The 26,332-nt window shown below is 34.2% G+C and overlaps 1 protein-coding gene across 8 annotated transcripts in view; it reads left to right on the top strand.

Moving 5' to 3' along the window:
* Positions 1-26,332, top strand: part of LOC134527514 (trithorax group protein osa-like) — a 251,358-nt gene that overhangs the window by 17,382 nt on the left and 207,644 nt on the right. For 7 of the 8 annotated variants that reach the window (XR_010074209.1, XR_010074208.1, XM_063360248.1 and 4 more), the window contains exons 3-5: positions 19,077-19,191; positions 21,707-21,820; positions 22,473-22,630. Coding sequence is in view for 6 of the 8 variants with exons in the window: in XM_063360248.1 (XP_063216318.1) it covers positions 19,077-19,191; positions 21,707-21,820; positions 22,473-22,630 (387 nt within the window). In the remaining 2 variants the exon portion in view is untranslated. The remainder of the gene's footprint in view (positions 1-19,076; positions 19,192-21,706; positions 21,821-22,472; positions 22,631-26,332) is intronic. The other variant, XM_063360249.1, reaches the window with a different exon arrangement.

Below are 26,332 nucleotides of genomic sequence, written 5' to 3'. Positions count from 1 at the left end.
TTTCTCTCTCTCTCTCCAACACGGACACCCAACGAGCTCTTATCTTCGCTTCCCATCTCGTCCTATCCTTCATTCTCGGATCAGGTAGCCGCTCTTCCCCGCGTAGACTTTCATGTTACTCCAGGAAACCAAGAGAACCTGTGAAAAATTTGTCCAAAGCTGAATTTTTGTACTGTGGTAGAGTTGACAATGCTTGATAACATACCGAAAGTTTACCGCTGAAGACCTTGTGCGTTATCACCGAAAATTTGCATTTAAGTCCTAGGTGACAGCATCAGTCCATTAAAATGCTACCCATTGATACAGTTTTTAATTTTGACTGTCCGTAAACCTACCAAAATAATCTAGAAACTGTAATATGCCAATTAATGTTAGAAAAAATTTAAATTTTTAATATTTAAGATATGATATAAAGCGATTAATTCACGACATATATTTATTTTATCTTTGCCACCCAGATAAAAATACGATTTACACCGATTTGAAGAGCCCAATAAGAAAAAATGTCTAAATAAATGTTTTTAATTATACTTTTAGCTTTAAGATAGTATATTTATAAAGAGTTTAGCATAATTAGTTGCCTCATTAAAGCTGCCCGAGCGTTGCAGTGTACTGCGGCCGTACTGATCTTTCACGGCCGGCGGGCTTTGAAACACGCTGCGTACTGCGACACTCAATAAACTTGGTCTTATTTAGGAATTACTTAAAATATATTTAATGCATATGATAGGGTGTATTCATGTTACATCTATTGAGATATACATATTCTTTTTTCTTATATGAATGATTTTTGATACAATAAAATTAACAATAAACAATTTCTGCTTGGAACTTGTAAATCAAAATTCTAGAGGACCTCTGGTTTTATATAAGTGTGTTCGTATTTTGTTACAAAAATTTTATTATTAAAAAATATTTTAATACCAAAAAATATAATTATTTTTTATTTCTAATACATTATATTATTTTAGATCAGAACTGTGCAAAATTTTAATGTAGCCTATATTATAAAATATATATATTTAATTATATGAAATTGGTTTACTACATAACAATTGAAGAAAACGATACACCGTAAATGTGCTTATTGAGTTTTGTCACTTTTATAACATAATTCGTATGATAATATTATTTTTTCCCAGAAAATAAATAAAACATAAGTTGTGTTGTAAAATGTATTGATAGAATTACATATTTAGTATTTTTTTTCTAAGTTAATTCATTGGAGTGCTGCACCTAGCTTACTTCGTTGAATTGCTAGTGGCAAAGAGCGGTGGTGGATGTTTTTGCAAGAGTTTGACCGTATTTTATGACCCCAGCTGTGAGAGGGTGTTCGTCCCAGAAATCTTAACGGTCAAGGAAAATAGCCTTTCTCTGTAGTCACGTACGGGTCTGCTACTCGCGTAATATCGTCAGTTTATCACAACTTTCCGGGAAGTTCTATTGTTATTTATTTATAATTTAGAAATTAAAGAGTCGATCATACTAACATTTTTAACTAAGCAAATCGCATCCTGGAAGATTTTTATCTACGTAAGCAGCAAAAATCACTTGCAGTTAGGAAACTTTTATTCTTTCAGAGTAAAATTCAGTCTGGAATTACCATACATTAAAAACCTTAGTTTTCTGGAGCAAAAAACGTCCCAGCACGAGCGACTAACACTGCTGCACACACACTACGCATCTTGAAATACATCAGTGGTCAGACTATTGTACCAGACACTCAAAATATACACATTTAAACCTTTAAAAAAAAACACACAGACAATATTTATGAAGTGATTTTGACGCTACACTCAACATATTTATGTAACATGTAGTCAAATTTCTATAAAAAAATATATTTTTCTTACCTTTTATGATTAAAATTACCAATTTAATAATAGGACGTTTAAACATTGAGGTGTTTATCACAGTTTCCATGTAGGACATTCTTTTATATTACTTTGGTGCCATAATAAGAACCGGCTTAAAAAAGTATTAAAGTTATTAAAAGTTACGAAACATTTTTGTGGATCATTGTAGAAATTATCATTAAGGACTCAACTGCTCATTATTGGTGTGATCACAAGGTTTCATCAGTAAACTTTTGACGTGTTACTAAGAAATGTTCATTCTACTACTGTACAAAATTTTTGCTTTGGGATAATTTTCCATGTATTAAAAAGGTTTGTTTCTTAACAGCGAAATTCGTCCCGACCCGAGCCTACTTCGACAACCTCGCAGTAGTATACACTACGCGGCTCGGATCGCTTTAGTGGTCAGACTAATTGTATGAGACACTTAAAAAATATACCAATTTAAAGATGAATAAATATGCAACAACGTTTACTTTAAGCGATTTCCACGTTGGGCTCTTTAAGTTTATGTAAGATGTATTTATATTTCCTTAAAATTGAATGAAAGTGAATTCGTTAACTTTAATGATTTAAAAGGTATATTTTATAGAAACATGTTAAAACTTTGTGCTTTTTATCACTATCCTCAGATAGGGCAATGTTTCTAGATTATTTTGGGTTCCATACTGACGGTCTAATCCATAAAGTGCATTTGCAATATCCATTATTGTGGATCGTTGCATAAAATTGTCATTTTGGACTTAACTGCCCGTTTTTGGTGTGACGCACAAGGTTTGCGGCAGTACTTAAACTTTTGACGTGTTACTAAGAATTTTCATTCTACTACTGTACAAATTTTCGGCTTTGGGATAATTTTCCATGTATTAAAAACCTTTGTTTCTTCACAGCGAAATTCGTCCCGACCCGAGCCTACTTCGGCAACCTCGCAGTAGTATACACTACGCGGCTCGGATCGCTTTAGTGGTCAGACACATTGTACCAGGCTCTCAACAAATAAACTAATTTAAAATTTAAGAATTAAATCATGATCGTAAAATGGCTGCCATGGTGATTTGCGAATTTATGGAGAAATAAAAGCAGTTAAAATCTTATGTAGTTTCCAAGAGACATTATTACATCACCAATCATCTAAAGTAACAGGTTTACAAAATTTCAACATATTCAGTAACTAGTCAGTTTTTTTTCAAATGTGTTAGTATTAACAATCTGGACCATATCTAGTCTGTGAGGTCTGTATTGTTACAGACTATCTGTATTCCGGTATTTGGATTTTGAAGCTACTTAATGATTCACTTTCAATGTCTATTAAAATATACCTAATGCTGATTGCAGGAATATTTCTACTCGATTTCAAAGTTATAATTCCTGAACATTTGTAGCAGACACATTTCAATGTAACACTTACTGATTTTCGAGTTGTGTTGAGGTTTCACATGCGTGGCCCCTGCTCTGGTAACAATGAGTCATCACAACCGGTGCCGTCTGTACGAGCGTCTTCACAAGTTATCCTGAAATATGTTCTTAAATATTAATTCAAGTGAATTCTTAAAATCCTACACACCTTATCTTAAGTGTCGTAAATGAATCGTTATATTTTATAAATCCATATAATATAGGAGCCATAATGGCGCGAAGCAATGGACGCGATACGAATAATATTTTTTTTTACCAACCACTACATCAGTAAATATTTGTGGTTTCCATTCGCTATGAATTCAAGTACTGCTTCTTCAATTCGGCCACAGTTAAATGGGAGGCTCTGAATCACTGAAAACTCCTCAACGAAATCAACGATGAATCACAGGCATTACAACAAGCAGTTGTCACAAGTCAAGTAGGCAATGAGCAGGTGACATTTTTCGAGTTCGTAGAGGATTGTTGAGACTATCCTACAGGTCAATGGCAACGCGCCCTTACGCGCATGGTTAATACCCCGCATGAGTAGAGTGTAAAGGCGTAAGCCTGAGACACATCTAGGTCCTCATCTAACCGCGCACACTTAGATTTAACTCAGGATAGGGTGAAAAATATTTACTAATTTTGCAGTCCTAACAGTCACCAACGAATAGCCAGCATAATAAATAATTAAGCTCACGAATATTGTTCGTGAATGAAGGCGAAGCTGATACTTTGGAAACGTTACCAGCAGATATTAAATAATGTTTAACTATTATTTACGTAGTTTACTTCTTAAAACTGCATTCATGTAAACTGATTTTGTGTGAGACTATGTTGAGTGTTTTCTGCTACACTTAGTTTTCTGAAAAAAGTCTATTGTGGCTTAATAAACTTGTTAACATTGGTGCCTGTCATAAAAAAAAACTCAAACGTAATTATACGGATACATGTTGAGTATAGTTAATGAATGGTTCACGCATTGCTGAAAAAACAAAAAAAAAAAACATGTTTAAAATTTTACACATCTTTTTGTTGTCGCATCGCGTCCATCGCGTTGTACATACGCAACTCTGAAAAATAAATATAAATGGTAAAAAAAGCTATAATAAAATAATCTTGTATCTTTCTTTATTCTTTTTTCTAAGCGCTCTAATGGTTTTCGATAGTTTTGTTCTTTTGTGTACGCTGCTTGGTGGAGGTTTCTTCTGCATTTTATTCCTGAATAAATCTCACGCTTACAACAAAAAACATCTAGCTAAATCACTGTGCTAAATAATAACAGAGAATAACCATTCAATTATACGCCGAGCTATACCAAACACATTCTCTTATCTACTGAAAATGAGTACGTTGACCTTCATATCAGTTTCCCGCGAAATCCCGTCTCCCTTTCGTAAACAGCAGACAGCTGTGGCTGGGTGGGAACGAGCTGCAAAAAGTTTGGAAAACTGTCGCAAGGTGTCACTACTGTCCAGCGCGCTCCATAATTCCTCGTATCCGAGCTTGCACGCTGCTCAAATTTCTACAGCTACATGTTTACTTTAGGTCCGACTGCAATAAGCTAAAGACTAAAATAAAGTCAATCATTCAGCCGACATATATGTAGGCGTTTGAATTACAAATGAAAACACGAATGTTATTAAATTCGCAAATGAATATCACGTAATTTCGTAGCAGCTTATTTATTAAAATTCAAATTGTAAATACGTTAAATTAATAATGATTACAGATAAAATAATGGTCACAGTCATATCTCCCGTGTCTGAAAATTTATCTGCGAAAGTTTTACCACTGAATTCTTTATAGTTTTTTAATAAAGCTTGAATTTAAAAAATTCCCGAAAATCAGCAATAACTTAATTAAAATAAAAAAATAAAAAAATAAATTTTACACCAGAATGGTTCAAATCTTCTCTAGCAGCTGAATCATTAACAAATATATTGTTTTTTTAATACGATGCTGGTGCACCAATCCCCTTAAAGGCAAGCGCTTATCTGATGGGTGACCATCCTTTGTTTGCAACTGTAAGTTTCATTTGCATGCAGTTGTACCAATCTACACTGGAGTATTCTAAGAAATGTTTTAAAATTTCTATTTCCTTTTTGTCTTTTTTGATTAGGAAACATTCACATTCTTTGTTGAAACCTTTAATCCACTGGTAAGCATTTGAGTTTTTGCCCGTGAATTTTTCAATCATGAAATCTTTTTTGCTATTTTCCCTCAATTTTGAGTTTCAGATATAGTTTTTTTTCCTTCAAAAAATTTTTCTAACAGTTTTTACAATTTTTTATTTGATCCACTAGGTATAGATTCAGCACTTTTTGTTTTTTCCTCAATTTCTTCCAAGTAAAAATTCTTAAACTGTAAGTTTTGCTCTCTATCCAAATATGTTTTTGATATATCATCTGTCAAACTTATCCACATTTTCCGTGTTTGATGTAATTTATTTAATGATTTACTGACCTTGGCATAGTTCGGAGTATTTGTAACTGCTTCATGTAGACTTGCAGGTTGGTGTTCGAGTGGAATTTAAAAAATCTGCTCATCAGGTGTAGCTATTGAGGTTATGCATGGTGTTTGATTTCCCATCTGCTGTTGGTTTCACAGCAAAATCAAACCTCAATTTTTCCATGTTTCGTGAAATATTTGCAGAAAATGTTGTTTTATAATAATGTTTCACTCTTGGTTAATTGGTAAAATAAAACAAAGACGTAATTGTGTTTCTCTATTTAACATAACGAAAGAAACAACATTTAAAGCCCTTATTTCAGGTATTTTTTTTCATATTTATACAAATATAGATAATATTCTCTTCAAGAAAGTATATTGTTCAAAATAATCATAACCCATTCTCACTTTTCATTTAATTAAATGTCACAATATTTAGTAGGCTTTGTTTATATCGTGCCAAAGACAAACTGAAAGAAAAGAGTTCGCACATGACCGAAATGGTTTTCTTTACAATGTGCAAACTCTTTTCTTTCAGTTTGTCTTTGGCGCGATATAAACAAAGCCTACTAAATATTGTGAAATTATATAAATTGACAAAAATCTTATTTTTCAAATTGAATAATGGAATAATCTTAGAAATTAGTGTATTGTCATCGGTCGTCGATAAATCTACAAAGTTTGAATGAAATCTGGCCATTTAAAGTGGGTCAAAATCGCACCCATAGGAGTCGGTTACAAACATACAAACAAATATACAGGTGAAGCTAATATAAAGCGTGTAAAAATTATTATGTAATCAGTTATTGACATGAAACTATTAGACACTGCAGGCTGTAACAAAATGCAGACCAACTTTCGGGGGTGGTAAATTGAGCAGTTTCTGTTGGAAATGTGAGGTAACAACACAACAGAAAATGTTGGAAGACGGGGTCCGGCTGTGACTGGTACTGTGCCGAGTAGGCAGGCCACACTTCATGCCTAAACACAATCAGAACCAGGGTTGGGAAAAGAACAGTTTTTTTAAAAAAAAATCAAAAACATGTTTTTTATTGTTTTAAACTGTTTTTTTTTGTTTTAAACAGTTTGTCGTGTTTTAAAGAGTTTTTTTAAGTTTAAACTTTTTTTGTTTTTAATATTAATTTTAACCAAAACCACCACAATATATTTTGCACATATGGTTTCAGCAGAAGTCCCATCAGGTGTAAGGTATATTGCTACACATTTTTCAATATGGAATTCCCTGGCATTTCCCGGTTTTCCCTGACTGTAGCCATTCCGGATATTATTAAGTACAAGGCAAAAAGTTCACTTTTCAAGGAGTACTTATTCAGTCCCGACTTTATGTAAGCTTTTGGACATACACCATTGCTAAGCACAAGTATGTCTGTAGAAGAAAACTACAAAAAACACAAATGACAAAAAAACAAATGGAGCCTAAAATTGCTGTTGTCAGGATATAAACACCACACAATACTCCACGACAGGAATATGTTCAGCGAAACAAAGAAAAATGGACTAACAGAACGAAAAAAACCCCACAAATGATGACAGCACAAAAATACTGAAATCAAAACATTCAGCACAACAGTTGAAACGAGACAAAAACACAGCAAAACGAAAATACGAAACAAATACAATAGTTTTTCAAAAAAGAACGGAAAAAAAACCCCACAAATGATGACAGCACAAAAATATTGAACCCAAAATAATTCAGCACAACAGTCAAAATGAGACAAAAACACGAAAAAACGAAAAGACGAAACAAACATGACAGTTTTCTAAAACAGAAACAAGCGACGTTTCGGGAACTGCAATCTGCTCCCATCCTAAAGCAGAGACGCACATGGTACGAAAACACAGGTGTGACCAAATTCCTGTTGTGGAGTATTCTGTGGTGTTTATATCCTGACAACAGCAATTTTTTGCTTTATTTGTGTTTTTGTCATTTGTGTTTTTTGTAGTTTTCTTCTACAGACATACTTGTGCTTAGCAATGGCGTAAGTTATGTCCAAAAGCTTACATCAAGTCATGCACTCCCATTGCACAAATCTTTCAAAGATAATACTTATTCAGCCATGTAACACTAAAAGAGATTAAACCTCTAGTATGGTGGATGGCTTTGGAGAAAAGTACTCATCATGATACTCTGAACCTGGCACATCAGTTACACAGTGCAGTGGCTTTGTCAGCTGGTATTGAACGTCTTTTCTCCACATTCGGGTTTGTGCATAGTACTGTAAGGAACCGGCTAGGAACAGAGAAGGCTGCCAAACTTGTAACTGTTTTCCGTGCACTTAACTAACAAAAACAAATTTTAATTAGGTTAGATGAACTTAGTGGAACTGGCACCCTAAAAGGTATGACTGGTTTGACCCCAAGCAGTGCTGGTATTTTATGTTTAAGTGAGGAAAGTGTTTCACTTCAAAACTTCTCATCCTAGTCTGGATATTTATCACAATTGGTGACTTACAATGAGACAGTGATGCTTGCGATGAAAATGTCAATAAGCAGTTTTCGTAAGAAATAAAACTTTTTTTAAAATACATATAAAAAAACATGTTTAGAACAGAATGTTTTAAACATTGTGTTTTAAACTTGTTTTATTCAGAGTGTATTGTTTTAAACAATTTTGAACATATTGTTTTAAACATTTTGTTTTAAACGTGCCAACCCTGATCAGAACAGCACCGTAAGTGGTTCAGGGGTAATCGCACTGCAACAATGATTCGCGGCCTGTTCAAGGCTTGTAAAAACTTATTTTTCATCCAGTCTGCCAGGCACCACAAGTGGACCAAGTGACGTGAAAAAATTAAATTTCGTAATTTAAGATTCAAGATTTTATGCAGTCCATACATCTTTTGCTGCAGGTCTTTAGAATTGTCGTAGCTTAACTTAGTTTATAGAGAGATTCCTTTTTATTGGTTCAAGAAATGAGGAACGCTGTGCCCGTGGACCCGGCCATAGACTCCTGGCTCGGGGCCGTGACATAACCCGTGTGGGGACTAGGCTCGACTCCCCCTTTGCGCAGTAGCACTAGTGGGCTCTTAAGGCGTCCCACACGCCTCGGGACTCAGAAGATTACACACACGGCTGCTCAGTGAAACTCACATAAGTCTAGGGAAAGCTCTTTATTGATGTCGAGCGGCACAAGGAAATGAAATGTTACATAAGTAATTACGTGAAAAGAGAGTTATTAACTGATACACTGAAATAACATGCCAACAGGAATATTACACCGGCTTAAAGGCTGACCAGGTCACCTCGTGGCCTGGCCTCGAAAGTTCGTTACGTATTAAGACTAAATAAATCCAACTGGATTTAAATAATTATGTTAAAGAGCCAACCTCCCGGGGTAGACCTCGAGGAAAAGAAAAAGGTTTAAAAAATAATTACGGAGCGACGGATGTTACCAGATCAGTGAAACTAAAATTGAAGTCGACGAGGCACGCGTAGGCCTTCTACCCCGGGCAGTGGACGGAAGCTGACTCACAAGGCCAGGGCATCATGGCCGCCGGTAAGCGTTAGTTCCCATTATGTTACCAGGTATCCACCTGGTAACATATTAACATGACAAACCCTCTTAAACACTAAGCAAAAACTGACCACAATGATTTATCATTACCAAACTTAACTTATTTTTAATTTATTTGTAAAGTTCAAAAAAGTAGTTGCTGGTATTTCGGGGGTTGCCTGCCTGGGGCACTGCGCCGTCCTTACTAACTAAAAACTTAAAACATAAACACTTAGGAATTTAAAAAAATTAAAATAAAAGGTTTACATTACAATTACTTATTATTTTAATTAAGTTTTTACGGGAACGTGGCACTGAAGCTACTGCCTCTCGCAGGGCTCACACACACACACGCACGCACTCAGCGGCGGGAGGTTTTAAACAGAGGGTGGTGGTGTGAGGAGAGGGGGGGGCGGCGATGGCGTGAGGCACATCTGGCTTAGGGAGGGCGTAGCCTCAGACGACATCACTTTAAACAATAATTTTTAGTACATTGTAAGTATCTTATATTCTTTTTGCATAATTATAACAACTTATATTATAACAAGTATTAAATTCGCTGAGATGGCTTACAGCATAGGCAATGTCTGGTCTTGTTAATACTGCTAAATACATTAAACTGCCAATGAGTTTTTGATAAGAAAGATTAGGTAAACATTCTGTAGATTTTTCTACATTCAATTTTGGTTCAATGTACTGTGTTTGATCAATAGTTATAACATTTTTATCTTTGCTTACATTTATTCTCATTCCTAGATACTGTCTAACATGACCCAAATTCTTTAACTTGAACTCTGAAGCTAATAATTTTTTTTTAAATTTTCAGTTTCTCTGTCATTGTTTGAAAAAAATCAAGAAATCATCTACATACAACCCAATGATTATTTTTACATCACCCTTAGTTTTTGCAAACAAACATGGTTCATATTGACTGTTATTGAAACCTAATTTACAAAGATAATCTTTAACTTTCTCATACCATACTAGAGATGACTGCTTTAAACTGTAAATTGCACGTTTAATCCTAACACATTTCCCCCACGTTTGTTTGCAAACCCTTCCGGTATTGACATGTAAATTTTTTCTTTTAAAACACCATTTAGAAAAGCAGTAGTTACATCTAAATGTGTTATGCTCATTCCCATTTTAACACAAACAGCAAACAATAATCTAAGAGTGGAATGACGAATTACAGGTGCAAACGTATGAGTATAATCTACACCTGGCTTCTGCGTAAAGCTTTGGCCACAAGCCTAGCCTGGTACCGCACATTATTGTCCACATCAAACTTTTTTACTAACACCCAACGACACTTCACTATAGATACATCACCAGGGTTTTTGACAAGCTCCCACGCATCATTGCCCTCATATGACTGTAACTCATCAGCCACGGCACGCCTCCACTGCTCCTTCTCAGGCCCTTCCAGAGCCTCTGAGATTGAGATCTCTTCAGATGCTGGAACAGTACTGGATACGCACATGTTGCTAAAGCCGTACCGCTCTGGCTGTTTCCTTTGCCACTTTGTCTCCGGATCGGGAACCAATGTTGTCTGAACCTCCTGCACTTCACTTGGTGGAAATTCATAAAATGTTTCTTCACCATCAGTGTATACTGAAGAATCTGAAAAGCTGTCACTTTGATCCTCTACTTCTGGAACACATAATGCCCCCACTGAATCGCTGCTCTCCTTCTCCACACTGATCTCTGGTGTTCCCACACTATGCCTCATGATCTGGTATCCATATAGCATCTTCACTGGTTGCTATATCACCTGTCTCGCCTTCTAATACAATGGCATCCCTGCTGGTGATGATAGTGTTTTTGGTAGGATTAAACAACTATATCCTTTCACATCCTCTCCATATCCAACTAAGATGTGCTGTGTGGCTTTCTTATCCCATTTGAGTCGTTTCTCCTTGGGAACATGTACCATCACCTTACTTCTGACAATCTGATGTTACCTAGGTTGGGTTTTGTCCCATGCCATAGTTCATAAGGGGTCTTCGGTACTCCTGACACAATGGACCTGTTTTTAAGGTAAACAGCAGTACTGGCCGCTTCCTCCCAAAATCTCTTGCCCAACTTTGCATCATACAAAAGACATTTGCCCTTTTCAACCACTGAGCGATTAGCTCTTTCGCAGACACCATTTTGTTTGGGTGTATAAGTATTATTTTTCTGGTGAATAATACCATATTGTTTTAATTAATAATTTTCAAATTCTTTACTGCAGTATTCAAGTCGATTATCTGTGAGAGATCTTTATTTTCTCTCCTTGCTGATTTTCTACCATTGATTTAAACTCTTTAAATCTAGTTAAAGCTTCACTTTTCTGTTTGAGAAAATAGATGAAAGTCATCCTTCTATAATCTACAAATAGCATTAAATATCTGCTGCCTTTAAAGAATTCACCTCCATTGGTCCACACAAATCACTGTGTATCCGATGACATGATTTTGTACTTCGTTCACCAACATGAGAGAATGGCAATCTCATTTGCTTTCCCTCACAACAAGTGGTACATTCTGCTTTTGTTATGTCAAACGATCCATCATATGACAAGCCATCTACAATGCCATTTTTCATTTTGTTCATATCTTGACTGTTGATATGAGCCAGCCTCCTGTGCCATAATCTTCCGGTTACTACAGGAGCTGCCAATATGTAACTCGGCGACTGCAACCTCAATTTATAAACACCATCAGTTAAATCAGATATCGCAACTAAAGCATCACTTCTGTCATAAATATAATAATGCTTTTCTTCAAATACTACATGGTTGCCATTCCTGATAAGTTCGCTAACTGATGACAAATTTGTTGCCAAAGTAGGCACGCATAGCACATTTTTAACAGAGTTGTGACATTCCAAATCCGAAACGATGTTCATATTTCCGGAACAATAAACTGACACCTTTGATTCGTTAGCAACGATGATCTCTGGTAAACCACATTGATAAGTTCATGTTTTTCAACCAATCCTTGTTTACGGTCATTTGCGCACTCGCACCACTGTCGACATACCATTCCGTCTTGTTAAACTTTCCGTTTATAAAAACAACGTTAAAAACACATTTATTACCTAGCGGTTTTCTTCAATAACAGGCACTGGTTTCGATAATGTCCGCTGCTTTTACAATTATATCAAACAACTTCTTTTGTTATTGAATCTGTCTCTGTCTTCTTGTTTGACGTATTTGCAACGCCATTTTTCTTCGGCTTAGTATTGCCAGAAAATATTGATTTTTTGCTACGAATGCAGTGCCACTAACGCCAGACTCTTTGGTAACCTCCATGTCAAGCAACTTTGACTTAATGACATCAGCAGTTATCAAAATATCTGAATGTTCTATGGCCATAATCATTGGAGAGTAATGATCAGACAAACCTGCTAATAATAATGATCCCACCAATTCATCGGTTATTGTAAATCCTGTGCCATTTAACCTTTGAGCTGTTTCGATGATTTGTGTGATGTAGGTATCCATCGAGTCACAATTATCCAATCTTATTGAAATCAAATGTCGAAGTAGGGTTATCTTCCTCGAGAAACCGGAGTCATCAAACATGGTCTTCAACTTAGTCAATAATGCCGCTGAACTTTCCGTATTTCTGATATGCACGTACAAACTGGGATCAATAAATTGTCAATATAGTTTTGCCTTTGTTTTTGCATCTTCCGCTGGCTTTATTTCGAAGCCGGCCGTTGGTTTGATGTAATTGTCCATGCTATCCAAGACCAGTAAGTTTTCAGCCGCAAAACACCACTCATCGTAATTTTCCCTGCCTTTTAACTTTGGCACACTAGCGATGTAGTTCGAGTTCATGTTTCCATGAATCAACAAGCACAATTTATCTATTTCAACTTAAAATAACTGATAAATTCGGGAGTAGCCCATAACCTATTAAGAATCATTGGATATTCACAACAGACTGCTTTATTGAAAAGAACGATTGTCATACATAGTTACAAATTTACTACTTAGATGACATAAACAGGTTACTATTATTTTATTTTGATATAATTACTAACATTGTTCAAACTATTTTCTTAAAGAAATTGCCCAAAGTGAGTTTTTTTATTGTTTTTAAAGAGCCATATAATCTTTAACTGTGAAATCTGAAACAACAAAAACATAACCCTTCAACACTCTTGTAACGAAATAAGTGTTTAAAATATTTTTGTCACGTATCAATTTCCAAAGTTATTTTGTATAAGTAAGTCTGCACATGCCACCTACATAGAGTAAGGTGCTTTCAATGAAAGTGTGCAGGTAAATTTTGTAGCTATCCTCCTCGTACAAGGTCGCAGTGACATCTGCCAACTCCTAACTTTCTGTGATAGCTAAGTCATTGAGATGGAGACACACAACAAAATTCAAGGAAATTGGAGAAAGAATTCTGCAGTGCCTGTGATTAGAACCATCTGAGAAAAAAAATTTGGATTGGTTGTAGGAAAAACCGAATAATTGAAATCATGATGCCTTCAGAATGTGAGCAGTGTTGCACCTCTGCGAGGGTTCCCGCAGGCAGGGAGAATTTGGAAAACAGGGAAAGCTCAGGGAAATGAGCTGAAGTAAGAGTGTGGGAACCCTTTACTGCACAATTTCATAGCACAGGAATAAGTTAATCAAAATGCTTTCACCTTTTGGAAAGAGGGTGAGAGGCCTTATGTAGTACGTCAGTCCAAATATTTTCTGAGTCACCATGCATTCTATCATTAAATGTTTAGGTTAATTGTTAGGCAACTGAGTGAGGCAGATCATAAGTTATAATCTTAATACCTCCAGTAGTGCAGCAGATGAAGTTTCTCATGGAATTGTGCATCTCACATGACTAACACTTTAAACCACTTGCACATCCTCATGGTGCTGTACAACATGAAACCATAATAATTTTTTTTTGGGAGCATCAGCACAAAGTGGACTCTATAGAGACACCTCTATAGAGGTGTAACACAAAGAGTTGCTAATTGCGAGGTATTTTTAACATCTAATAAAACTCTTACATTACTTCTCTACAATCTCGACCTTGCGTATGTTAATGAATATTGATCACCTCTATTCCTTACTATGTACTCAGGATTGTCCAGAAAATTTTAAATTTCATCTTTTATATATTTATTTACTACAAATTTGACTAGGTATCTAGTAGGCCTGTAAAAATCTTGAACAATATGATCGCGTAAGATCTGACCACTGATTTTCATTACCATTAATAAAATTCCCCACAGCACAAGATGGTGGCGCACAATAAAAAGACATCACAAAGTATTAGTAACGTTAAATTGCATATCTCTAAACAGCTAGTAATTGTAATCATTTAGTGTGAAGGAACTGTGGTGCTGTCTTTCATTGCCTTACAGACAAATTTTTAAGGAAATAATGGAAATTCTGTTTGAACAAGAAAGTTCTAAAAACACCCATATCTGACGTCTGTATATCTATAAACATATAAACTATATTTACAGTGTGTTACTAACAGTCTCGGCCTACAGGGTTTTATAATATATGATATGTGTTGACTGATTGTGTGAGTTACAACTGTAACACTGCAATTATATATCTAATTTAAGCTTGGTAAGTGTAGAATCATGGTAATGATCCATCATCTCTTGTGTTTTCTGATGATAAGAATATTAAAAACACAGTCGAGAAGTCCAAGTCTGTTTTAGCAAAGGTAGCCCTGCACTTCCACAAAAGCACTCCTTTTTCCCATTCAAATTGCCTTTAGAAATTAGGCTACAAGCATAAGCTTTCAGTCACTTCACGTTTATTAATAGCTAATTAATATTAATAACCCACGGCTTTGCTTGTGCAATGTGTGGATGTTGCTGATATTTTACCATTGTGAGAGAAGTAAGTGCTTAATTCAAAACATTTTTACTAAAGAATTGCAAACAATAAATTGTCAGGTGTATAAAAGATTTAATTCCTAACAAAACCATTTAAGAATGATATTCCCTAAAAAAAATTATGTATGCCTTTCTTAAATTGTTAGTATAGATTAAGTATCTGATTATGTAACTCTCGTTCAGTTTGTTCGAGGATATTTATCTTGATGAAATTGCACTTACCTCCTTTTCATTTCAAGAGATAGCAAATTTAAAAACAATTATGAAATATGCACCTATTTAATTTTAATTATGATTATTCATTGTTTACACTTACAATTTTATTTATTTTGGCTATAGCTATGCTTAGAATAATGAAATAATTTTACCTATTACAGATACCTACATTATTTTATGATTTTGAAACAATAGCATCTTTAGTTGAAATGTAGAGTACAAGTATCAAATTTATTATTTATTTATTGTTAGTTATGTTTAGTATAACTTAAATTATTATTTCACCCTCTCCTCTTTTCCTACAGGTATGCCTATGTAAAAATTTAAAACTATAGATTTAGTATATATGACAATATCCCTTAACCAAATCAAACCAAACTCATTTCATTTTTTTTATGTAGATGTGAAATACAAAATATATATGTATATCTATTGAATTTTAATTTATTTTACGGATACTAATTTGTTGATTCCGTAACTTCTTTATTTTTTTAAAATAATATTTACCCTTGTTACAACTTAAGAGGTGATATTTTGGAGAACTTTGAATAGGAGAAGGTAGTTTAAGGTATTTTTTTATTGTCAGTATCTTAAATTAAGTTTGTTTTGATCAGAAGATTTTTTTTAATATTAAAAATTTACAATCTTTCACCTTTAAAAAGAAAAATTTCAGCAAGTACTTAAAAAAGAGTTGTTAAATTTTGCGTGTTTATAAATAATACCGCATAAGTTGCATCATGCTTTATTAGCTTCAGCAATGTGACGTTTATAAAACCTAACTCTCTGCCTTTTCATCCCATTTGCAGTTGAACATAGAAAAATGGTAAAGATTGAAAACATACTATGATATCATATAATGTACATTAATCTTGCTCAGTTTCTTACCCCCAGCCTAATTTGCTTGAATATATGATTTTTTACTACAGGGTGGAGTAGAGGAAATACATGTTTTTTAAACTGCTGGTACTCAATGGGAAGTTGACCTTCAGCAACATGTGGCAGACAGCTCAGACTACGCAGTTTCATTCACTATGGAGCGTATAACATTGCATGTTTGCTTTCTAGCAGTTTTAGAAACAATGATTCTGTAATCACAGTTTGTCTTTTCTGAACATCAAAATACAGTTCCAGATCGGAACACCGTACTCCGATGTGTTATAAGTACGGGATGTGTGATAAAGAAAAAGCACCTGGTCTTCCTCGTTCAGTCTGAACTCCGGAAAACGTTGAAAAAGTGAGAAGGGTAGTTCATACTAGTCAGAAACGATCCGCATTAGTTCTGTAATGGTGGTTGTGTCACATTGTTCGCATCATACACCCTGCGCTCATATTTCACCAGTACAAAATAGTGATCGTCCAGCAGCTAAGTGAAATAGGTTTTATGAAAGGCATAATAAATGTCATTTTTATGGAAGGCTGACGTCCTAATCTGGATGGCTATGTTAACGTAAGTATCTGCCGGTACTGGGCATCGGAGACTTACATAATCTACGCCAAAAAATTCTCCACAGCTTAAAAGTAACAGTCTTGTGCAATGTCTTCAAGATAGGGGTTACTTTTTTGAAGAGGGATCTGCAGTTACTGTGACATCAGCATGCTACATCGAAATGTGATACAAGTTCCTGCAACCAGAACTGGAAAGGCATAGGGTGAACATGAAAGAATTATGGTTCCAACATGAGGGTGCCACAGCTCGCATGGCGAGAGCATCGATGGAAGTTGTTCAATAAATGAATCTTGGACATTCGGCTGTGTTCCTTGACTCGCACACTCTCGGATCTATCTGTTTGTGACTTCTTCTTGTGGGGCTTCTTGAAATTGAGTGTATATAAGCAAACCATGCAGAATCGAAGACCTAAAAATTTCTATTCGTCAAGAAATTGAAGCTGTGTCAAATGAAATGTTGGGCGAAAACTGTTTAGGGCTTTCAGGAGAGGCTCCAGATTTGCATCCAATGACATTATCTTACTGACAGTATTTTCTGAACCTAATTATAATATGCAGATTTCAAAAATGCAATAAAAATATTATTTATTGTAAAACGTTTTTCTATCATTAAAAGAACCAAAGTTCTTCAGTAGTTAAAGATATGCGTTTTCTTTGCTCCACCTTGTATTGAAACTGACGTACCCCATTTTAACTGCCTGTGGGGTCGGATTTTAAAAAAGGGTAACAGAACCTTACATCCAGCTTTATTTGTTATGGAGATATAAATTTATTATGATAAAGCAAAACCTACCGACTATTCACCGCCTCAAAAGTTGAATACAATTTGTAACTCAATATGCTTACGGTTCATTCTTGAATTCTTACCCTTAGATCTAGTAGATTCGGAAATATGCATTTTTTTTCTTAACAAAATTACCCATTTTACATCCCTCAAAGATGGAATCTCGCAAAGTGGTAAAGTGGTAAAATAATGTGTGTGGTTTATTTTTTATTATATAATTAACTTACTTAATTAGTTGCAGAGATATTATTTTAATTAAATCAAATACATGAATCAAATGATGAATATTGATAAGTGAAAAAAATACAATTAAAAATCCACATGTAAGTTGTTTTTTCTTAATTTCTTACCCCTAATTTTAATTGAATCAGAAGTGTTAATTTCTTGTTTTAAAACCATATCTACCCCTTTTACACCCCCTTTCCCCTTATGGGTTGAATTTCGCCAAATGGTACAATATTGTAGTTGGTAGTTTTTGTATATTTATTATTGGTACGCAATAACTTTGCTTAAGTTTGATTATATTTAGATATATAATTATATATCTGCAAACAATATTTACCGCTTTTTACCCCTTAGGACTTGATTTTCACAAAATGGTAGTTTTTGAATGTTTATTATTGCTACCCAATATATTTTCTTTTGCTTGATTATATTCTGAGATATAATTATTTATCTTTAAACCATATTTACCTCTTTTTCACCCCATAGAGGTTGAATTTCACAGAATGGTTAAATTGTGGTTGGTAGTTTTTGTATGTTTTTTGTTGGTACCCAATATATTTTCTAATGTTTTATTATATTCGGAGATAGAATTGTTTATCTTAAACCATATTTACTCCTTAGGGATGGAATGCTGTAATTATGTACAGCCTAGTTTTTAAGTTAGCCAAATACCATACTAATAATTCATTGAGTTATTTCAATTGATGTTGGCGCAAACAAACACAGACAAATACTGACAAATGACAATTTGGAGTTCTAAATAATATAAATTGCCATTTCCAATAGTTTTTTCATTATATCATCCAATGTGCAGGATTTTACCTTGAACAGTTTTATTATTAGCATAGATATGAAGCCACCAGAAATGGTAAAGATATTAAATAAATCCACATATATCCAACAATGCACGTGCTCCATCAATGTTTACATTACACTGGTCCACAAATACGCTCCCTCTCTGGTTGAAGAACCTGGGAACTTTAAGATTACTCGTCTCCTGCCAATGTAACATGGCTAAGATTTCCAGAGGGGGTCAAACCAGATTTTTCTGTAGTGTAAAACGTGGCTGACCCTGTATTGCCCCATTCTCATACCACTACCACTCATCATTTCTAATGACCTCCATGTCTACGAGATGTTATATCCTAGTTAGATCCTAATTATTAAAATTTAATATTTTGGAGTTCCTGCTTTTAGTATCTTCGTCCTAGACTATTTTTAAGAATCTCAATTATTAATTTTTTTCTGTATGAAACACTGGCAGTTATTTTTAATAGTAGTAAATAAGTATTGTATTTATAGTTTATAAGAAGTGATTTTCCTTTTTAAGGTTCGTAGCACAGTTGATGTGTTCCTGTCAGAATTTGACATAAATGATGCCCCATTTGCTGCGCGCGAGCTGCTCACAAAGGGATTTATCCAAGACGTCATAAATACTCTTTCAGGTGAATACGACAACTCTAATTGCTGAGCTAAGTATTCTTTAAATTGTTTCGGATGTTTGTTTTAATGTGGTACTCTGCAGTGTTTTTTTATAATTAAAAGTTTTTTGTGATTCAAATAAGAGTTGTGATTGCATTCTACGTTTTGAGGCTTGGTCTCATACGCTACATCAGTTTTTTATTTTCTCATCATTACTATCATTTCAGCACTATTTCTGAAATACTATCGTGATACTTACCTTGCATTTGTTCCGTCTTAAATATTTTAACAGAAATTCACTAAGTGCAGCCTAATGATGTAAAACATTTTGCAAGTGTTTGTAATTTTTATCACTTGTTTGACTTTTTACACTCTTTATATGTTTTTGACAAAAGAACAAAGGTATCACGTTGAAATTTCATAAATAGCCCTTTAATTTAAGAAATGATGAAATAATGAAAAGAAATCATCATAGCGCTTGAGACAGAGTCTTATGAATACTGCACATTCCACATACCTTCTTCACTCTTTATCAGTTAATTGACACTTGTGTATTTACGTGACTAAAATGCTGACACCTATATAGCACAGATAAGTTGCCTGCATGACATTAAGATCATACTGTACTACAATTGTGAGAAATTATTATTCGGAAGTGACTGTTTGACACAAACATATACCACAACTTCAAATTGTACTGACAATTTATGCTTCTGTATTAAAATTTATGAATTTCTGGATGAATTTTTACCATTTGATTATTTTCATAATGCATAGCGAGATTGTGCAACATTAAGATGTTGAACTTGCGTTCGTGAGACTTGAGTTAGAAACCTTGTCCACCCATCCAGATTTAGGTTTCCCAAGGTATTCTGAAGTCGTTCCAGACAAGTGCTGTAGGCCACAGCCGTTACCTTCCCCTATCCTCGTGACTGGTAATATCTGTGTCCGTCTGTAGTGCCCTTGCTGCCAAGAGCATTGTGTATCCGTTTGTAATGGCCTTATCATCAAGATGGCAAACAAAAAAACAACCTTAGAATGAGGTGTCCTAAGCCATGTTAAAGAAAAGTATCTGAAGGACTGGTCAGGAAAGTCACAAAAAAGCCCCTAAACATGCAGTAATGGTGCTGCAAGTTACAGCACTTTAATTTCCAGAAACCTTTTGCTAACTAGTGTATTGATTTTTGATACCTCTCTCTATGTCTGAAAAATATTTCAGCTTTCCAACTTAAAAATTTCCTGCAAATTGTAGACAATTTTGTAGTACATATGCTCTTTTGTAATTTTGGTTTTATGTTTGGATTTAAAAATAACCTTTGATAAAATACTTACACAATAATTTTGTTAAAAGTATCTAAAAAAGTTATGAAATTGGTTCACTAGATATTTGTAGACATCCTGTGTAAAACTAATTTTTTTTAAACATATTTCAAGGGTTTAGAACAAAAATAGTGGGAATGGTGAGAGAGATTTTTTTTTTTTTTTTTCATTTTATGAAAACAACAAAGCCGTTAGGTGTGGGGAAATTTTTGATACTTAACCTGTCTGCTATTTGCCTTGGCTTTTTGCGAAGAACTATTCCATTAATGGAGATGTGTGCCAAATGTGCTTTTATGAAACCTTTCCATTTTATTAAAAGCTCTTCAGCTGCTTTTAATTTAATGTCTTTGTGTGTTTTTGCTTTTTTGCCATTGTTGCCCCTACAATTAACAGAATTACTCAATGTTACCATTCTAGATTGTGCTCAATGTTGTACATTAAATGTTCAGTTTTTGAGCAAGATACACTGGGTGCCCACATGCGTATCGTAGCATATCAAAATATCCAGTTTTTCTTTGATGGTGATAGAATGTTTTTAATTTTCTTGAACATTGAGTAATCACATGTTAACATTTAATAATGTTCAGTTTTTTCGTGGAAACAACTTTTTAAACAATCAAATTTACTTTCCAAAAATTATTTTATCTTTAGGAATAATAAAGGTTAGAACCATCTTGGATGTAATTTTTGTAAATTCAATGCTGTCAACTGCTTTGGAAAAATATATTTTTTAATGTGGTATTATTAAATAATTTTTTTAATTGCAACACATTTTCTTTTTCGATAAGTTATTATCAAATGTTCAAATAAATTGCCAAAATAAAAATATATTATGAATTTTTAAAACTGTTAGTGTTAAGTAGCATTTAACATTTGGTTTTGAACCAACATTGTAATAAAGCTAGTGTCACGAAACATCCACAAAGACAACATATTTAGAATAATATATGCTATGTATTTTTTATGAACTTATTTTAATGTAGGCTTAGTAATTGTGAGTTTAAACTGTGGGAAATTATTTTGTATAAAACATGAAAGTTATGCATTAATGTAGAGGAAATTACAGTGCAATTAAAAAATATACGTTAATTATACAAATTCATAAATCCTAGATAAAAAGGAGAATCTACTGATAGAAAGTGGTTGTTTGAATATCCATGGGAGTGTATAGCAAGTGCAGCTGTGCCACCAGTCACTAATGCGATGATTTGTGTTCAGGGGCGCAGGTGTCGACGCGTGGACGCTACCTCAGTCGTCAGGACAAGGCAGGCAGCTCGACAGAGCGAGCTCTCTACCTCCACATCCAAGCTCCCACCAAGCAGGCAGTTTGTCGTGAGTGACTGCTCGTAGCTGTAGGTCTCCGCTCTATGATGTGCCTCTGCTCAGTGGAGTTTAGGGATGTCCCCAATTTTGTATTCATAAGGTTGCTGTTGTTCAGAAATCAGATAACTCGCTCCCTACCAATGTGATTTGGGTTCCATGCCCTGCGTGGTCAAACCTGAATTTTCCCATAAGTGGGAAACGTGGTTGGCATTGCTGCGAGCTGATGGGATTTTCCTAATGATCTATTTCCTCTCGCTCCAATGCACTCCGGTTAATATTATAAAAGGAGTGTGGGCTTGTGCACATCATGCCTACATATACTTCCCTGTGTAGGTGAAACATAAGTTTTTCCCATACTTGCAGTGTTGGTCATGAAATCCAAGTCAGAGTATGGGGAAAAAAGGTATTATTAGGGTTATTGATGCTGTTTTCTTTATGGTGCATGTTTATAGCCATCTTTTTTCACAATGAGCTTTTTTTCTCTTGTTTATAATTATCCTTGTTCCTGACTGTTCAGACCAAATAGTTACATCTTTGTTAGTCACAAAAGTTATTTTCTGCCCAGCCAGCATTCTAACTCAATATCCACTGTTTAGATATTGGCACTTGTTATTTTGTGGCAGCATACATTAAGTGTAGCATGGCATGTGGCATGTGACAGTGGCGGTGCAGCAGGTGAGCAGAATAATCGAGCAGTGCAAGATGGACTCTCTCCCGAACCTGAGTCGCCCCAGCAAGTTCAAGATGGGGCCCCCCCAGCCGCAGCAGGCGCCCCAGCCACAGCCACTCATGAGCATCCAGACCAATGTGCCATCTGTGGTGAGTCTTGCCTGGTCACCGACATCTGGATTCTGAATCCATCCATACCATTGCAAGCGACAGGTTTCAGGAAATCGATTGACCCAACATTAACCAGAATCATTGCCACTAGTTTAGTCTGATTTCTTGAATTTGTGTCCACAAGCTGTGGATGAGACTGGGATGAGACTTAATTAAACCTTAAACACTTAATTGTAAACAAGTTACATTTGTGTTATTCTTTATCTAAAACATAACACAACATAAATTACCATTACTTAACAGAGTATTTTTTCGCTTTTATCAAAATAGTAGAGTGGACAAATTAAAATTTTCAATGGTTGCAAATCACATACATCAAGTTCAGTTGAACCCTTGTGATCAGCGTTGTGTATATCTTGTGGTTGGTAGTGCCTCAGGATGCTGTGCAGTTTCGGCAACCTTTGGAACGGAATTACTTAACGCAATGGATTTTATGAGTAGTGATGTTATGGCAGCTCTTGAATGTTTCCAGCCACCCTTTGGAGGCCTTGTAGTTTAAACCCATTCACAAGACGAAAAAGTCAGCTTTCTGTAGCTTCGATTCATGTTGCAGCAGAGAAAGATAGAGGATATAGGGGCGACTCTGCTGCGAGTAAACACAGTATTTTTTGTGGGAGTCGTATTTGAGTTTCATATGGTATGTTAGTATACTTGAAAAGAAGCAGATTACAACAACCAATATATTTTGCAATTCACTGTTTTGGTTTGGCTGGTTGCCAATTATTTGCAAATTAAGTACTCATTTATAATAATCATATTTAAATTTAGAGCTAATATTTTATAAGTTATTTCTTATTTGTATGATAACCAGCTAGAAGTCATCCTTTAATCAGTACAAGCATACTATGAAATTTATAAGCATTTGTAAAATTTTATTTATGGTAGTTTGTGTAGTAATAATTATTATTTGTAGTTTACAATAGCGTAAGCAAGCTTGTATTTTCTGTTGACAGACCTTTGGGGATATTGATTTTGTAAATTTTGTATTTTTGTTTGTTTTTATTTTATTTTTTTATTTCAGTTTAGAGATTTTATACATCATCACCTTACTTATTACTACTTATTAATACCATTTACATAAAAGTTAGCTACCTTAAAGGGAAGGTACACTACTAAGCTACATACTATGCTTAAAACAAAACCAATTTTTGTAAATTAAACAACAAATCACTATCGGACAAAAAAAATGTTGTAACCCAGCTGGCATTTATTTTTAAAACATTACTTTATACCGTTTCAAATGTAATGCGGTTGTTCAGGTGAAGTTATTTTTTAAACACCACTTACAGATAGATAACTGCCATAATGTTAATGTTTGGAAAATGTGAAAATAAAATTCAAAGTAGTTTGATCACTTTGAATTTTCATACAGCCTTAGTTTACATTGCTCACAGTGATAATGTATGAGTGTTGAATTTACATTCCACTTATAGGGCTTATGTGTGTTTTTAAAAGACATCTATGTCTGTTTGATACATTTGCAATGGTTTTTACGCATTGCGTATTATGACGAAAACTTACGCATGCCAGGTATTCCCCTACAGTAAACTGAACTTGGTACATACAATTCAAGTTTGAAGAATTAAAAATTTGGCTATCCCAGAGTTGTTAAAAAAAATCAATTTGATGAAATTCAGGCATCTCTCTTCTCTTGACTCTTTATCTGGTGCCCATCCACCTCATAACTATGTTATGAACCTGGTAGGATCTTCATTGACATATTTTGGTTATCAATATATTTAATCAGCTGAACGTGCTTACCATGTGCCTAACTCTCAACTTTTTACATGCATTATGTACACCATAGAAAGCTCAGTCTACATACTTCTGAATGGTAACTTCTTATATTTTACAGCGGGGTCAATCCCTATGAAGTGCTCCAAAAAAATTATTGGTAGCTTCATCAATTTAAAAAAAAGTTGATATTTTGTGCCTTGTTAACATTATGTATTAACAGTTTAAAACTGGCACAATAAATTTTTATTCTCTCTGGATTGATTATTGCAGCCATTTTTTTGCCATGGCACACAACAATTTTTACATTTACAAGGGTTTTACCTACATTACCATATTTTAGCTTTGGTAGGTCATAGCACGATGGAACAAAATCTGAGGTGTTAAGCACATTATATACTACAATTCTGATCCTAAACCATCTTTCTAAAATTACTCAATTTTACCAACTTTGAAGGTGAACTTCTGCCTCACAATTGCAAAAATTTGCATTTTCATAATTTTTTTTCAGAATGAAGGCAGTATGTCTTGGGCTTCAAAATATTTTAGGAAGTACTTATGAAATAGTAATGTAAACACAAATTTTTTGGAGTGTGAGACTTTACTACTTTTTTTTACAAATTTGTAAAAATGAGTTTTTTCATATTTTTGCTTACTTTATGGCTTAATATCTCTGGTGGGCAGTTATCTAAAAATCTTAAATTTGCACACAATTAAGTACTCCATGGTACATAACTCCTGTTATAATTTTGACTTTGAGATTCAAATGGTTCATAAGTTACAGCCTGTTGTGAACTTGTAAAAAATTTATTTATTTGCATAAGTAAAAGCAATTCTAATAACTGTATATATTTGCTTAATTAAATTTAATATTTACTAATAGTAACAGAATGCTAAAAATAATTTCTCCCTTGAAATAATAACACAGGCCAACAATAGTTTTGGTGCCGGGTTATTTGGAGTTGACTTTATATGAATTTGGTGCCCTGAATTCAAATATACTTTTTTTTTTCCTAGGTGGTGAAATTTCTAAGGTATTATTACGTTTTAGTGAAATGTACATTTTAAGTTATTTTAGGTCAAATCCATGAATCAAATCTAAAAATTAAACATGAAATGCTTATTATTAAACTACACAAATATTATTATTTATGCAAAGTAGTGATGGGTCAGTTCCTGTTTTTTCCCGGTTCTCGGTTTGGTACCGGTTCTTAAAAATCGGTTCTCGGTTCTCGGTTCTGACTTAAACAATAAAATAAATATTATTCACTCATTTATGAGGTGTTTTAAGTAATAAACTATTTATTATTTTGGCTACAAAAAGCACTGTATCAAGCTACAGTAAACACACCAACCTATTAAAAATGTAATGTGTATTAATAAAAAAATTAATTCGAAATAATATAGAGAACAATTAATAAAACTAAAATTTACTATACCTATCAATCTAGTAATTACCTCTAGAAATCTGCATACACCCTCCTTTAAAACATAGGAATAAAAAAAATGTTACAATAATGGAAATAAATACAATGATGGTGAACTTTCAAAGAATTAAAATATTAAATTGCCTACATTGAATTCAGTTTGTTTGCACAGTCAACAGTAAATTACTGCCACATTTCTGATGCCATTTCTTACACAATTACTCTATTTGGCCAGAATAATTAATATATAATAATATATAATAATAGAGTAAATAATATAATTAATATAATAAATATTTATAATATATAAAATAATAAATAATATAATAAATAATATAATAGTTATTAATAAATAAGTGTCAACAAGCATTTAGTTTGACCAGCCAATAGTAAAATACATCTACACATCCATACACCACTTTAAAAAAAAAAAAATTAAAAAAAAATTCCCCCTTCAAAGCAATCCCGTTTACCTAAAAGAGAAAGTTACTAGCCATTACGCTAGATGGCTGCAGATGCA

The sequence above is a fragment of the Bacillus rossius genome, chromosome 1, assembly GCF_032445375.1.
Source record: "Bacillus rossius redtenbacheri isolate Brsri chromosome 1, Brsri_v3, whole genome shotgun sequence".
Lineage (NCBI taxonomy): Eukaryota > Metazoa > Arthropoda > Insecta > Phasmatodea > Bacillidae > Bacillus > Bacillus rossius.
The sequence above is the reverse complement of the archived record's forward strand: the minus strand, read 5'-3'. Positions and strand labels throughout refer to the sequence as shown.